This window comes from Lagenorhynchus albirostris, chromosome 6 (genome assembly GCF_949774975.1).
Source record: "Lagenorhynchus albirostris chromosome 6, mLagAlb1.1, whole genome shotgun sequence".
Taxonomy (NCBI): Eukaryota; Metazoa; Chordata; class Mammalia; order Artiodactyla; family Delphinidae; genus Lagenorhynchus; species Lagenorhynchus albirostris.
Window position 1 is genome coordinate 55847048 of NC_083100.1, and position 16088 is coordinate 55863135.

Consider the following 16088-nt stretch of genomic DNA (forward strand, 5'->3'; position numbering starts at 1 on the left):
TAAGTAGGGGTACATCTGAGTTAAAGGTTTCCTCTGCCTTGTGTGTCGGCAGTAGTCTAAAGGGTAAAGGTAGGAGACCAATGGGGAGGCTCTGAAATAGTCACATGGAGTATGGTGTCTTGGTTTAGAGTGATAGCAGTAGTGAGAAGGCACTGGATTCTACATGTTTCAGAGGAGGAACTAAAAGAATTTTCCAATAGAATGGATGCAGGATGAAGGTAGGCTCAAGGACTTGAACATTGAAAGAACTAAGTTGCCCAGAGATGGTTAAGACTGTGGCTTGAAGATTTAGGTGGGAAAACCAGTTCACTTTGGGACATATCCAGTGATTAAACATGTAAACAGCAGGTACAATAGCAAGGCCCCTCAAAATTTTGAGACTCTGCAGGCTACCCAAGAAACCATTCACAGCACTGATCATTTTCTTCATCTGGTCAGATATTCACGTCTTGCTTGGTTTCATTTTGAAGTGGGTAAATGGAAGTCATCTGAGGGCTCAGCATGTTTAAAATAAGCACTACGTGCAGGTTATTCACCAAAAGTCCTATCAATCCATCAGGAGCAGTATAGTGTACAGGTCCACAGGCCCTAGAGCCAGACTGCCTGGGCTGCTACCATTTTCCAAGAATGACCTCCAGTGAGGCAAAGCACCGAGGCTGCTTCATCTGTAAAGCAGGGGTAAGTATGCAGTGAATTACTCCACAAGAAGCACTGACCCTAGCTAATAGTAAGCACGCTATAAATGAGACTTTTTTCTTCAGCCTTTTATTAGCATGCCTTTTAGTTGCAAGTGAAAGAAACTAAAGTCAAACCAGCTTAATAAGAATTTGACTCAGCCGGCTGTAAAGTTCAGGGTTGAAAACGACTTCAAGGACTATCTAGGCATTCAAATGTGGAGATTCTGTGGTCTGTCCTGTGTGGTCAAGAATTCCTTCCCATTGTGGTGTTTTAGAGATCCCTGGAAGACACATCACTTTTCCAACCTCAGAAAACAAAAATCTCATTTCTAATAAAGTGCCCTTAAACAAAATTATGGGTGGGAGTGATGGCAATCTGTTAATAGCAGCCCCCATCTGGAGCACGTGGAGTTAACTTGCACCTACTACTATCTACTCCCCCACACACACAAGGGCGAAGAACACCTAGGCAGACCAGATTTCTACTATCATGAAACCAGATGCCTTCACTCACACATTCGTTAGTCAAACTTCAGAACTTTCCAAGTTGAAGATAACTGACCACCACCTTTCAGTGCCTAAAAATTACTCTGAAGTACTATACATGCTGCATTACATAGAACTAAAATTTTAAAATCTAACAAATCCTGAACCATGACTAGATTTCACCTCTTGATCATGAAATGTTTATCTGACTCCTCAGATTAAACTTGGCTCTCCAACTGTTAAACCTTACTTGAACAGTTCCTAATTTTAAAATGTGTACCTATGCCTTTTACATTGAGGTACACCCTATTAGAAATCTTAACTGCATGACACTGCATTTGTTATATAAAATTCTTGCCGAGATTTTCTTGAAGTCTGTGGAGTAGCTGCTCAAATGTACCTTATAATACTTCCATACCCATTCTTCTAAGTCTCAGAACATATACAAAATATTCTCATTTTTACTTTAAAGATATTTATCAGGCCAATTCCAGCTTTTTAACACTTTGAGAACTGGAAAAAAATTAAAGACAAGAACTTTAATCCTATGTGGAGGAAAAAACCTCCCATTGGCATTAACTTTGTCACCCTTTAAAATTTAGGCATCGCTTCAGCACATGATTATTACCAAGAATACTATCTTTAGGGACCATGGACCAAGAGCCAGCTTAAGCTCTTTAAACGCATTATCCCATTTAACAACCTTCACTTATGAGCAGATAATATCAGGTTACTGTTGCCAAGCATCTCAAAATACCACTTAACCATCACAACTTCTAAGTTAGAAGTCAGACCCACCACTAACCTTACCTGATACTTAAGAGTACGTATTACCGAATCAAACCTGATTTTTGGTTAACTACCTTAAAAGTAACATTTAACGCGTATAAAAAAAACATTCTAAGAGGTCTGCTACCATCACCAAACTGCCAAGGGGAGCATGGCATAAAAAAGGAAACCCCAGACAACCTGATCAAGGTCACAAACCACCGTGTTAGTTCTGAACTTAAAATTTTTCCCGATAGGCAAAATCTGGCCTCTCAGAATCAATCAAAATCCTGATTGCATTTTTCTGATACCTACTAAATAAGGATATTGAGTAGAAAACTGAGATTAAATCCAAATAACCTATCAGTTCTTTTGATGCAGTTTACTCAACATTTGTTGGTGGAATAGACTAATACAATGTATTTTTAAAAATGAAAATTCCGTGTATTCTGATTTTCAGATATAGTTGATATGTGATACAATTTTTCATCTTTGTGATAAACCCTTATTAATTGTATTGGCTATACACATGGATGTAGTGAAATTTAACCATTTCTCATTAAGCTGTCCACTTCCTTATACATAACACTATCCACATTTAGTACCAGTAAATTTCAGAAGTAAAATAGTACATACAGGTAAATCCGTTATTTCCTAGCTTTCAGTACCATGCCCACTTAACTTCTACCAGGTGAATGCAGTTTAATGCACCCTTACCATTACCTGATTGAAAATATATTAAGCAAAAATGGCATATATTACCTATTACCTTACTCTTCCCCCAACCCTTGGTACTTTTAATTCAGTTCCAAGTTTAATTAACCTAGTGTATTTACAGGACCCCGCTTTTGCAAAACACTAATCCTCCAAAAAAATTTTAATTGCAGTTTGTAATGAGTACACGGGAGATTCCAAATTTATCTTGTTGCCTGAACATTTTGCAGTTTCATTTAATGTATTTTCACTCTGAGAAAATAAAGATAAACGTTATTTTACAACTCAAGCATTAAACTGGAATTATAAGGCACTTACAGCTACACAGAATACAAGCAAAATGTGTCAAAATCCTAAAATCCTCACATGGCTTCAATTCACAAAGCATTTCACATGTTAACTGCTATCAATGCTATGAACCCAAATAAGTGTGGTATGAAAATTAAAAAAAAAAAAAATCACATCAAAACCATACCTCACAAATTTGTCAAATTTTTTTGGGGGTGTGCTGCCCAAAATATCTTAGTTCCCCAACTAGGGATTGAACGGGGGCTCCCTGAAGTGGAAGCATAGAATCCTAACCACTGGACTGCCAGGGAATTCCCTCAATTTGTCAAACTGACACATTATCACCTGGGTTAAACTGCATAACGATAGTTTACTACTACTTAATTTTATTAAAGTTTTCCCCGACCCACCTTCACACCACAAAATGCTCAATTGCCTTTCTCAAGATTAAGAAACTAAGTACCTCCAAAAACAAAAAACACACAGTACCTTCCAACATTTTGAACCCTCATTTCACCATTCTCCCAAATTACCGTTCACATAATTTGTCCTTACCCACAATTTTTCTCCAAAGAAAGTTCACTGACTCACCAATCACCCAAGTATCTCATGTATTCTGTCCTTTAAGAATTAAATCCTTAAGTGGCAATAAGCTTTTTCCCCACACCTACTTCTCATGTGATCTGTTTTCCACTGAATAAAATCTACATCCTTTAAATCAACTGATAATGTGAAGGCTCATGCCAAGTTTCCTGTTTTTTACTTACTGGTAAAGTATGCAATGTCCACCTATACAGCATTTAAGTCACATGAACACTGTGAAGTGACAAAACAACACACACATTTCTAAAAATATTTTAATGAAAAAGTTCTTTCTGTAAACATTTCATTATACTACAAATGAAACATCTGAATCCATTACAGACCACCTCTTAAGTCTTATAAATCAGAGTAAAACATTGAGATTTAAAAGTAATCTTGAATATTTATATAGGCTAACAATCCTTACATTACCCCTGCACATTAGCATGCTTACTCACTACTTTGTGACATCAATTACTGGAATTCCAAGAGATACTGGCATTTAATTAGAAATGTTTCAAATAGTGACTTACATATTAGAACTCTTAAAACCAAGTGTATTTCAACTGTTCAGTTCCTTAACAAACGGTCTTTGTTACCAGATAGTTTTTGTTCTTTAGGACATGAGTGTAAAATGAGCTTTTTCAGAAGAAATGTAGTGTGGGAAGCTGTAACCTATGAGTTGCTTTGACAAAATGAGTTAAGGTTTGCCTTGACCATTTTTCCCTTGTATAACTTCCTTCGTTTACTGGTGTTATGACTTAAGAGCATCGTATTTTTCAGAAATGACAGTGGAACTACATTTAAGTAAAATCACTTTATTTCATAAAGGAGATGGACTGCAAAAGAACAATGCCTTTAAAAAAGAAAATATTTCCTATCTTAGGAAGTTTGCTTCATTAAAAACCATGTTGTAAAGAAAAATTATCATTAAAAGGCTATTTACCTTATTCAACACTTCATTCTATGGTGGTGTGTAGAAATTCAGTCCTGATTTAGATAGATACAGAAAGAGACCCAACCAGTTATTTTCTGAAAATAAAATCTGTGGCAACCTAACTGCTCCTGTATATAAATAACTTGACTTACTATAATTTAGAAACTAGTTTTATTTTAACCATCTGTCCCCCCCCAAAGTGTTATTTTTTAAAAAGTGAATTAACATCAAACCTCAAATTTTAACAAGCCCTTTTGGGGCAGCAATAATAGCCCTTATGAACAACCAGCATCTGATTTGTGTAGTAACTGGGTAATATTTTAACTATTCTTTGGGAAAGGTTGTCTTAAAAAGGAGCTTTAGTGGAATTAGGCCCCCACTGCCTCTGATTAACAGATTAAACACAAAGAAACCTAAAAAAGAACCAAAAGTTTATCCTATTAGTCCAAATAATTCCCTGAAATCGTATGTGAGAGAACTTATTTATGTATGAGGCCACTTGAACGAAGACCATTTTTATATCTGTATGATCTGACAGTTTTGAAATTTCATTCCAAGATTTTCTTTTCTCTAGAATGAGTACTGAAGCGTAATGCTTCTGTTACATGTCATGCTTATTACAAAAATTCTTTAAAAAAAACCTGGTCACTCTTTCTCTTGTCAAAAATTGACTTTATCCTAAAGACACCAACAATGAATTGTATATATCTGACTCAAGATGAACACTCACGGTTACTGCAGGGAAAATTTTAAAACTGTTTAAAATGTGTTCAATGTGGTTCCAAGATAAACTTTTCAGCTGAACAATTTTGCCAATGTATCTAATAGTTTTAAAATATGTAATATAAATTTATAGGGAAACAAATGGTGTCATCAGGCTTTAGTGTAAGCTACAAACCTTACCCAGCCAGAAACCTTCGTATTTAAGATGGTAGGAAAGACATTCCTCATTTAGGCAAGTAGGGTTCTCATTCAACCTGCAAATCAAAAAAATTACTCTTACCTTGCTTTACAAAAAATTACTCTTTAATTAGTGAAAAAATTCAAATTCAAGCCTTACCTAATGCTTATTGCCCTTCCTTGCAGGTCTAAATGCTAGACCTAGTGACTGTGGCCAACTATCTCTCATTGGTGTTCCAAAAGGCGAAGAGCTCCTTCCTGCTAGACTTTCTTCGATATTTCAGTTGTAATAAGCAGATTTAACTAGCTTTTGGAAAGTTGCTCACTATCACCATAGTATCTTATGCCTTCACTTCTCTGTAGTTGAAGCTCTTGCTGCTGCCTTGTCATTCTTTATTTATGCTGACTTGTCCATACTCAAAAGGCTGCTGAAGTCCTGTCTTAGTGAGTCTCCTTTGATCCACACTGTGCTTAAAAAGCACATCTTAGGTCCTTTAAAGCTGGTTAAATCGCTCTCCTCATGGCTTAACTTTTCCACACTGTTCACAAGAACTAAGCTAATACAACTTATAAACAGGTCACATACACAGATTTCACCTGCTTATAGGTTGCAAACATCAACTTACTGACAATATTTTCACTATTAAACTAGTTCCAGAACACAGAAAGTTTGTTAACAGTACACATTAACCTCATATGCCATTAAAGGATACTGTCAAGGTTGTGTCAAACAATTTCACAAACATAGAAACAGGAAATGTTAATCTCCCCCATTCCTTCAACCTTTATTATATGAATAAAAGAACTTGAGACAATTTAGCTTAATTTTAATAAAATGTTTCCCAAGCATTATTTTGACCAGGTACCCAGGTTTAAGTTATGAACATTGACAGTGTCCATTTATATAACCAACACTTGAAGTTGTTAAAGACTTAACCATTTTCTAATAATTAGCCTATTTTCTACACTGCTTATTCACATATGTCCATTAACAAATGGAATGTTGTCTGTTACATTTATTGGTTTGTGAGTGTTTTCTGGAAAACTGCAGTGTCTGTGAAGACCGATTTCCATGCTGGCTTTGCATGCATCCAAATATTAATGCACAGAGGCACAGAATTAGAGCAACGAGAGCATATTCAAACACTAGCACGCCCCATCCCCCCTTTTATTGCTTGTTTTGCTTAGTACTTCTTAAAACAAAAATAAGAATCTCAAATTTAACGTTCAACTACCGAAGAAATGATAACAGCAGGGCACATACTTAGGGCTCGAATGAAATTTTAAGCACTAGCTGGCGCAAAACAGTAGACATTGGTTTATATATATATATATATATATATATGACCTTGTTATCGAAGACTCTTCTCAACCAGGGTCTTCCAAACAAATTGTAAACTCATACCAACATGACTTAGGTTCAAGCATACACATGGAAATAACAGTGTGTTCTTTGGGATTTTTAGTGAGTACAAACTCTGACTATCCAAATTTGAATTCAGGTCTTGAGGAAGTGAAAAGCTTGTTTGTACTAAGCAACTGTGCTACACTTCTACTGCAGTAATCACTTGGGATGATTATATCTAAACTATCCTTGGTTTCATCCAGTATAATGCAGAGGGTACAAACAGGAAAGCATGCCAGCCAGTTAAGGGTTCAACAATGCATGATTTTTATTCTCTTGCTCTGAGAGCTTGTATCAAAAAAATATATATTAAACCAAGGAAAATAACTGAAGATTTATGGGCCTCTTGTGCTTTAAAAAGGAAAAAAAAAGGTAGCCACTAATTCGCTCAGATAGAGCAGGCTTAGTGGTCCTGTATTTTGAAGATTTTAAGAATGTTTCTTAAGGTAGGAGGAAACGGAAAACATTCACTATCCCTTTCCAGAATTTAAACAGAGGGCAGGAGACATTCTTTACACCCAAATAAAACTATGGCAGCAGTTCACATGTGACCAAGGTGAATGTAGAATGGAGATGTTCTAAACACAGCTAGGACTCTCAGCAAAGCTAATACACTAAAATCATATGATTACATTTTGAAAGAAAATGCACAAAAACCAAATAGGAATTTTGAGATTTTTCATTTGAAGTAAATCTTAATGCTATTAAATTCACAAATATGCTAATTTAAATACCCAATTCTATTATCTAAAACACACATTGCAAACATACAAATATCTATTCTCTCCACATGTCAGAGCCCATTCATTTCATGGTTTGGAAATGGGGAGAATAGATCCCCTTAAACTGCAAGTCAGCAGGTGTTTCTTTACAGTTAACTTTAGCAAAATTCATACAAAATAGTAATTAACAATGATCTTCTTTACTTGTTAACTCACAAGGAAACACCTTCAAAACTGCATTTTGTTAAAGTTTCTGTACTAAAATGTAGAAAAACTGAACTACACAAATATTGAAAAGTTAAAAATTCCTTAATTTTTTATTCCTGGTACCACTACCACAATTTACAGGGCAATATACCTGATGTAATGAAAAGAAAAAGAAAAAGACAAAGCTACAACAGATAAAAGACCTCAGGAATGTACATCTAATTGACACTACATTGCATTAATCAATAGCTGCACTTTTTGCAAACTGTGGCTATGACAGTCCTGAACAAGAATGGTTTCCTGTTTAAGCTGCAGTAACTTTTCTGACTATGGATCATCGTTCCTTCTGTGGCAGATTTTTACAGTTCCTCTAATGCATTTGGGACGACTGTCTCAAAGTAACCTGCAGCTTTCCTGACAACTCCTCGCTCTCTCTCCTGCTAAGAACTGTAGCCTGTTGAATAATACAGGATAAAAAAATTATTACACTCAGTGAACAGTTCCACATATACTTTATCATCATGATAAAAATTTAAAGATACCTACCCTTTTCTTCTGAGTTTTTAGAACCTTCTGCTACCATATCCACCACTTCCACCACCAGATCCATAACCACCTGGAAACATACAAAGATTTTAAAGAATCACATGAGTTTTTAATTTAAAAGGCTATGAAAAATTTTGATAGAAAAAAAAATTATTTACCACCATAGGGACTTCCCGAGCTTCTTCCACCAAAACTGCCCCCCTTCATGGGTCCATAATTTGATTGCTGTTGTCCACTATAATTTCCAAAATCATTATAGCTCCCACCACCACCATAGTTACCTGAAATTACAAAGGTTTTATTTGTGGCTGACCTACACAATTATTTTCCTTTTTTAATATATGTACTCGTCATCTTTTGACAATCGTGGCAGCATGTGCTCTGACACTTACACACAATGCTTTGAAAAGAGATTTTACAGAGCTACCAAACTCTTTTCACTACAGAGGCCCACTAGCAGGCCTCAAACATAGGCAGGAGAGGAAAAACAAAGAGTGAAAGCTGGCTCAAAACACTATGTATTTAGACAGCTACCGTATTTTGTTTATATTAGATGTTACACGCTAGCACATTCTCTCCTTCATACCACTAAATAGCATCAAAATTGTGTTTGATTCACCGTAATTCTGATACCGTTTAACTTTTAAATCAATGACAAAAAAGCATTTCAAGTTGACTGTTAAGAAAAACCTGTTGTTGATACATCAATACAGTTCAACAAAACTCAGTGCATTCATAACAAAGTTCTTTACAGCATCGTGGAATGATGCAGAGCTGCTTAAGAGTCTGCAACACACCTGACATATTAAGACTCAAAGTATTTTTGTCACCTAGACTCCAGATGACACCCAATTCAACATGTCTGCACATTCAATTTACAGTTCCCATCTGTCCAGCTTAAAAGTACCTAGAGTTAACTAAAATTCAGGCAACGAACATTACCGATAAATGTCCATTTCAATACAAAAATAAGAGTTGAATACACTTTGCCAATTTACTAAATTGCCAGCAAAATAAGAAGTTTAATTTCCCACCATTTGAGTATTTTCTATTATAAAACATCAAATTTGACCAAATGCTGTTTTAACATGTTTTTAAACACCTGTAAGAAACTATAAAAACTATTGAATATTCAAAACAAGTGAAAGTCTACCACCTCCAAAATTTCCTCCTTCATTGTAACCATCATATCCTCCACCACCGCCACCATATCCACCACCTTGGTTTCCATATCCTGGTCCACCACCACCATAGCCTCCTCTACTACTGTAACCAGGACCACCGCCATAGTTACCACCTAGAACAACAAATTGGGTCGTCAGACAAAAATATAAATGTACAGAGGATCAAGTTATTGAATGCTAGTTTACCATACTTTTAAGCCCCCAGAAAACAGGTCAATAAATTGATTTAACACTCTAAAGCCTGGTAATACCTGGGTAATAGAACAGCAAGAATCTGGGCTAGGAACAATTAAGATGAATGCTTAAATCTTTTGATATTAAAAAATTGCCTCAATTTAAAAAAATCTCCCTAAGGAAAATAGTGAACAGTCTCCTCTGAGACCTATAATTCCACCTCAACTGCTAGTACAATAAATCTTATCAGCCAAAAAGAACTAGGTAATGTTTAATCTTTAGGGCTTTAAGGTCTACTTTTCCATGATATTAGTTTAAAAGCATACTTAATGGTCAAGCCACACAAGTTTTAAATTAGGAAAATGTAAACAAACACTTTCATTTTTAATAAAGTATAGAAACAAAATCAAAATATCAAACATTAAAAAACGTACCGTCGCCTCCAAATCCATTATATCCACCATCACCTCCTCCATAACTACCTCTGCTGCCACCACCTCCACCACCATACCCTCCTGAAAAAAAGCAAAGTGTGAATTAAATGAATATATTCAACTTACCAATAACACTTAGGTAGACGTGTTCTTAGAAATAAGGTAACTGTCCTACCTCTTCCACCAAAGTTTCCACCACGGCCAAAGTTACCTCCACCACCTCCAAAGTTTCCTCCACGACCCATAAAGTTGCCAGATCCACCTCCACGACCTTCAACACAGGCAGGAAAGTTCTTTAAGAACCTTACAAACATTACTCATCTCTATTTTGTATGTATATATGGTACTACTCACCTCTTTGTGATCCAGCAGATTGCATTTCTTGTTTAGAAAGGGCCTTTTTCACTTCACAATTATGCCCATTAATAGTGTGGTATTTCTGAACTAAATTTTGTTTAATCAAACAAACAAACAAAAGTTATTTGATGTTTGGAAAAGCACACATAAATGATATCCTTTATCACTATATAACTTATTAAAACATCAAAAAGGTAGTGACTTTGAGTAGTGATAAGGGAGTGTTCTGGGATGTTAGTAACATTTATTTCTTGATCCAGAAATCATCAAGTGTGCTGGTTACACACGTATAGTTACTTCATGAAAACTAAACCATACACTTTATATGCTATTATTGTGCACAATACAAAAGTTATAAGCGATTTAGCAAGTTTAGTAGAGAGCTAAGAAGCCATTTCTGCTTTCCCATTCAAGTTCTGAGAAACTGCTACTTACCAACAATTTTATCAACTGTATCATGATCATCAAAAGTTACAAAAGCAAATCCTCTCTTTTTTCCACTCTGCCTGTCTTCCATAACTTCTATGGTTTCAATCTTGCCATACTTTTCAAAGTAGTCTCTCAAATTATATTCTTCTGTATCTTCTTTAATACCACCAACAAAAATTTTCTTCACTGTTAGATGGGCACCAGGCTTTACAGAATCCTACAAATAAAAAATATGTAAGTTAAAAAAAAACCCTCAAAAATTCTGCAACAATTTCACACGTCACACAACATGGTATTATTAAAATACCTCTCTAGAAACAGCTCTCTTTGGTTCCACTACACGCCCATCAACCTTGTGTGGTCGAGCACACATTGCTGCATCCACCTCTTCAACACAAGAGTAAGTAACAAAACCAAAGCCCCTGGAACGTTTTGTTTGCGGGTCTCTCATCACCTACAAAACAAAAATTTTAAAGCACTGAAACACACCTAAACAGGTCCTCTGCCCTCTTTCAAGAACCTTTTGTTCCCTTAATAACTTACCACACAATCTGTAAGTGTGCCCCATTTCTCAAAATGTTCTCTTAAGCTATCATCTGTAGTTTCAAAGCTCAGACCACCAATAAACAGTTTTCTCAACTGTTCTGGTTCCTTTGGATCATGACCCTGAGGAAACAAACCAATATATTTTAATTATGTCGTTTAGTAGGTAAATGCAAAGATGCACAAGCCTTTTAATCTCCTACAAATAAACTTTTAACATCAAATTCCTGTACCATTAACACTTTCTCCAGTTAAAAACTGGAGTAGGATCACACACATCAACTGATTAAAGGGACCAAGAAAACCTATAACCAGACTTTGAAATGCCAACATCACTTAAAAATTAAATTGAAGTCCAAGATAATTCCAGAATCAAAAGTCCCGAAATTCTGAGCTACAACTACAAGTGTCTGGGGACAGATTATTTTAGAAGTGGCTACTGAGAAACCAGTTTCTAAGAAACCAGAAGTGTTGTAAATGCAGTGTTTCATCTATGCCATTTCTTCTCTCGTCTTCCCTCCTGAGTCTACACCCCCAAAAGCATATAATTATAAACCACAAGACTGTGAACTACAACTTAAAAATGGAGTTCACCACTTTCAAGCAAATAAAAAGGTGAAAATAAGTGTTTCTCAATGAAAGGCTAAACCAGCATTTCCCCCCCAAAAAAACTATGGAAAAAACCAGCCACGTAAAAATTTTCTATTTGCATTTGTACCACGTGCCAAAAATGTTTTCAAAACCAACATTTTACTGGGTCACAAAAAGGGCAGTTTGGACTTACGTTAGGTATACTGTCTGACAAGGAACACAGTAAAAAAGAAATTGAGATTTAAAAAAAATTAAGATATGGCCTGAACTGTTTTACAACTTAACTAGTTCTTTAACAAATCACATAACTACCACTTAATACATATATGCATTAAGACAACTTTCATCCGAAGTCCTTAAATAGAGGCACTCACATTTACATTCTAAGATCTTCCTGTGTCTTCTAAAAGGAGAGACGTTAAGGCATTTAATATGAAGAGACTGTCACATGCCACGAAAAAATGTTAAATGATTAATAGCCTAAAGCGTTTATTCACTTAGTCTCATCTTTTCAAGTCCCGGTTAAATACATCTAATTAACAATACACAAAGTTGAGAGAAAGAAACAATAACCCACATGAAATTATCCCAAACAAATGAAAAATTCGACTCTGGTTGCAGTCCTCTGAAACAAAATTACAAGAAAGTACAACCTGAGCCGACCCATCAGAATAGGAAAAACGAAGGTGAAAAAATTCAACTTCCTATTTTACACCCACACTATGAGATGGGGCACTTCACCCACATGGAACGAAGCTACGTAAGGACTTTAGCAAAAACGGCAGATCAAGAAGTACTTTAAAACAGCAAAATTAAAAAAAAATTATTTTCAACCGAGTGCTGCGAGGAACAGAACGGGACGTAAAATTCTCCTTAGCGATCTTTAAGGCCTGGAAACGCGATGGGAGAACATCACTGAAAACACTAGGCCCCAAGCTTCGAGGCCGTTTGCAGCATTCTCTGCTGGGCCGCCTCCTCCCTCTTCCTTCCAATCCCACGCTCTCTCTCCCGGCGGCGGAGCCAGGCGGCGGCCATTGCGTGCCAATGCGCCATTTCGTAACGCGGCAGCGGATCAATGTCAATGTGGCCGCCGCCCGCCTGCTCGCTCGCCCGGATGTGCCTGCTCGTCCCCTCCCCTCCCCCACCGCCTCCTCCCAACTGCTCCCGCCGAGGCCCGCCATGCCGCCCTCGGCCTCGAATGGGAGGCCGCGCGGCCGGCGGGCCAGTTCCCCTCCCGAGGTCTCCCCAGCCACACCGCGCCTCCGAGGAACCACTTGTGCAGCCCAAGGAGACGGCAAGGCTGGCGAGAAGCCCCAAGGAAGCCTCCGAGGCCCGCTCCCCTCCCCCTCCTGCCGCCCGTCTCAACGCAGAGCGCGGGAGGGCCGACCCAGTCCACCCGGCCTCCCCACTCCCACCGAGCCCGGCCCCCCCTTGCCGGCCACTACCCAGCAACCCCCCGCTCTCCCCCTAATACCTCCTCCCCCCGGCGGCGACGGCGACGGCCGGAGTCGGGCTGGGGGCGGCCGGGCGGCGGTTTTACCTCCATTTTGAGACCGGACTCGCCTCTTCCAACTCGAGTTCAATATGGGACCGAGAGGAAGAGGCGGGGCTAGCCGTCACGTGACGCGCTTTTCGCGCGCCGCCGGCCTAATGGGGGAGGGGCGAGTTGGGAAGGGGCGCGGCCAGCTGGGCGCGAAGAGGGACTGGACGAGCGGGTTGGTTGGCAGGGGACGGGGGCGTGGCAGGCCCCGGGAGCGCGCGCGCCTCGCTAACTTCCAGTGCGGCACCGCCCTTGCCGCCGTTCGCGCCCGGGCGGCTGCAAGGACGTCAGCTAGGCTTTCGCCAATGGTCGGTGCCCACGTCGGGAGAATGCCTCGTGACCGCGCGTCACCGGAGAAAAAGGCCTGTTTCCCTTTCTTCTCGCGCTTCTTTCCCCTCCCCCACGTGGGCCTTTCCGTCTCCATTATCGAATTCATTTCATTCAGGCGCCTGGATAAAACCACGTTTTCCCTTCTTGTACTTTAGGGTTGTAAGAAAGCCCTCTCGGCCCCTCGGCGTCTCCTCGCACGTTTCCAAATGGCAAGGCCTGGTGTCCGTGACTGTGATGCCCACTGTGAGGGCCCGCACTGAAAGTCCCTGACACTGACATATGTGAATCATGGGCATCTTGGAAAGGCCTCAAAACGTGGCTGAAACACTGAAATTTCACCCTTAATGAGCTGAGGCAAGACCGGTCGAGGTCAGTTAATTAGGTACTCACTGATATCTCAAGAAATATGTCGGCACTATTTTCTTACACTTATAGTTACTGTGGAAGGAGCCGAAGGAACTGTTCTCGTGGACTGGATTTAAGGAATGATTTACAAGATTGCTAGAAGTAAGAGCACCAGATATACTCCCTATTCGCGAGTGATTTTTACCTAATTATTTTCACGTGTGAAGTAAAACAAGCTCAAAGAGTTGATCTAATTCTTTCTTGGCCTCCCAAGTGACTTTACGTCATTTGACCTTACTGAGCTTTAGTTTTAGAATTTTTTTTTAATGAAAATGGGGATAAGATTTGGTGATCTTCAACACCTATGACAGCTGTAAGGTAATAATCTGTGGATCCGTATTGAAGCAAAGGTGCTGGTAAAAGTGACCACAGTTGACAGGTCTCCCTACCATGCTAAGAAATGCCCTATATTTTAATATAGCATTCCATACGAGCATCTCATTTAGAATTGATCAGGCCCTCCCTTGGAAAGATTAGAAATCTAATCAGTTATATTCTAAGTTGTTTGAAAAGCAGGTTGTTAACCAGTGGGGAATGGTCAGCTCAGAGTTTGGGGAAGAAAATGAGCACAAAGAATAACAGTTGTTGATGTTTATCTAGCATTGCCCAAGTGGAATAGTGTTTGATTTGGGAGACACGAACAAAAGGTACTCTGTTCTGGGGCAGAAACCAGTCACCAGACCTTACTGTATCTTGGATGAAAACAACCCTCCAAGCAAAGTAACCCTCCTCTGGTTGCTCTGATTCTATTATCAGAAGCAAATTATTACATATTCTGCTTATCAGGTACTCCTGATAGCCAACAATAGTATTTGAGATATTGGGAAAATTTCTACTCTTAGTGTCTCGTTAATATGTAAAAGCTTTGTGAGTTTGATTACTATGAAATAGTCTTGAATAACTTGGTCACTTCTGAGCATGTAGAAAAACGTGACGTTAAAGACCTTAGGGAGATGGTATTCAAACCAAGGTACCTATGAGAAACTGCAAGAAAACTGATCACTTGGCTTCACTTTAGTGCATGTTTGTCTAGTTGTTTTCTAACCAAGTTATTTCTAATCAATAACTTCTGTTATTCTTTCTTTGAATTGTATGAAGTTTTCATATTAATTTGAGAAATGGTGGGGGATGGGATACTAAGTACTTCCATCCAGGAACACAGTATGTCAGTCCATTTGTTCAGGTCTTTTGTCCTACAGTAAAATGTGGATTCCTCCCAGATATGTTGTTCACACAGATTCTGTAGTTTTTAGACATTAGCTATTTTTTATGCTTTTATCTAAGCCTCCTCTCCAGCTCCGGGGCCACGTGGTATCTCGTATAAATATCCCTGTTGGAGTTCTTGACCCTGTTGGACACAGACTTGAACCTTGGCTGTTTTCTATCCTTGTAACCCTGGCTGTTTTTGAAATGTGAGAGACAGAGAGTATATGGGGTAGGGAGCAGAGGACAAGGGTCCTAGGGTGGGATGGGGTGGCAGACTGATTTTATGAATAATCTATATCAGGGCCTCTCAACTTCTTTCACATCACAACATATAGAGAAAATGCTAATTTAAAAAAAAATTTATTTTATGTATTTATTTTTGGCTGCGTTGGGTCTATGTTGCTGTGCACGGGCTTTCTCTAGTTGCAGCGAGCGGGGGCTACTCTTCGTTGCGGTGCGCGGGCTTCTCATTGCAGTGGCTTCTCTTGTTGCCAAGCACGGGCTCTAGGTACGCGGGCTTCAGTAGTTGCGGGGCATGAGCTCAGTAGTTGTGGCTCGCAGGCTCTAGAGCACAGGCTCAGTAGCTGTGGCGCACAGGCTTAGTTGCTCCGCGGCATGTGGGATCTTCACAGACCAGGGATTGAACCTGTGTCCCCTGCATTA

At 38.9% G+C, this 16088-nt stretch overlaps 1 protein-coding gene across 9 annotated transcripts; it reads right to left on the reverse strand.

Annotated features, from left to right (window-relative positions):
- Nucleotides 1–2507: 2507 nt before the first annotated feature.
- On the reverse strand, nucleotides 2508–13586 carry HNRNPA3 (heterogeneous nuclear ribonucleoprotein A3). Of its 9 annotated transcripts, XR_009541145.1 has the most exons (14): nucleotides 13419–13505; nucleotides 11354–11476; nucleotides 11118–11264; nucleotides 10817–11027; nucleotides 10379–10468; nucleotides 10200–10295; nucleotides 10025–10105; nucleotides 9389–9529; nucleotides 8391–8513; nucleotides 8233–8302; nucleotides 5356–5429; nucleotides 4462–4505; nucleotides 3701–3749; nucleotides 2508–2897 (listed from the first exon to the last, which is right to left on the reverse strand). XR_009541145.1 is itself a non-coding variant. In XM_060152580.1 (11 exons), exons 1-10 carry the CDS (start codon nucleotides 13488–13490, stop codon nucleotides 8250–8252), a joined length of 1137 nt encoding a protein of 378 aa, XP_060008563.1. In that variant the 5' UTR covers nucleotides 13491–13505; the 3' UTR covers nucleotides 3773–5429; nucleotides 8233–8249. The 9 variants fall into 9 exon arrangements, 6 of the variants coding, with proteins under 6 accessions (XP_060008563.1, XP_060008564.1, XP_060008562.1 ...); XR_009541144.1 differs by lacking the exon at nucleotides 3701–3749; XR_009541146.1 differs by lacking the exons at nucleotides 3701–3749; nucleotides 4462–4505.
- Between the last annotated feature and the right edge of the window lie 2502 nt (nucleotides 13587–16088).

Excerpts from the sequence above, each read along its gene's own strand:
- HNRNPA3 (XM_060152580.1), bottom strand. The coding sequence starts at position 13,490 with ATGGAGGTAAAACCGCCGCCCGGCCGCCCCCAGCCCGACTCCGGCCGT. Across the intron at positions 11,265-11,353 it reads GCACACTTACAGATTGTGTG|GTGATGAGAGACCCGCAAAC; the intron begins GTAAGTTATTAA and ends TTTGTTTTGTAG. Across the intron at positions 8,514-9,388 it reads TGAAGGAGGAAATTTTGGAG|GTAACTATGGTGGTGGTGGG; the intron begins GTGGTAGACTTT and ends TTGTAATTTCAG.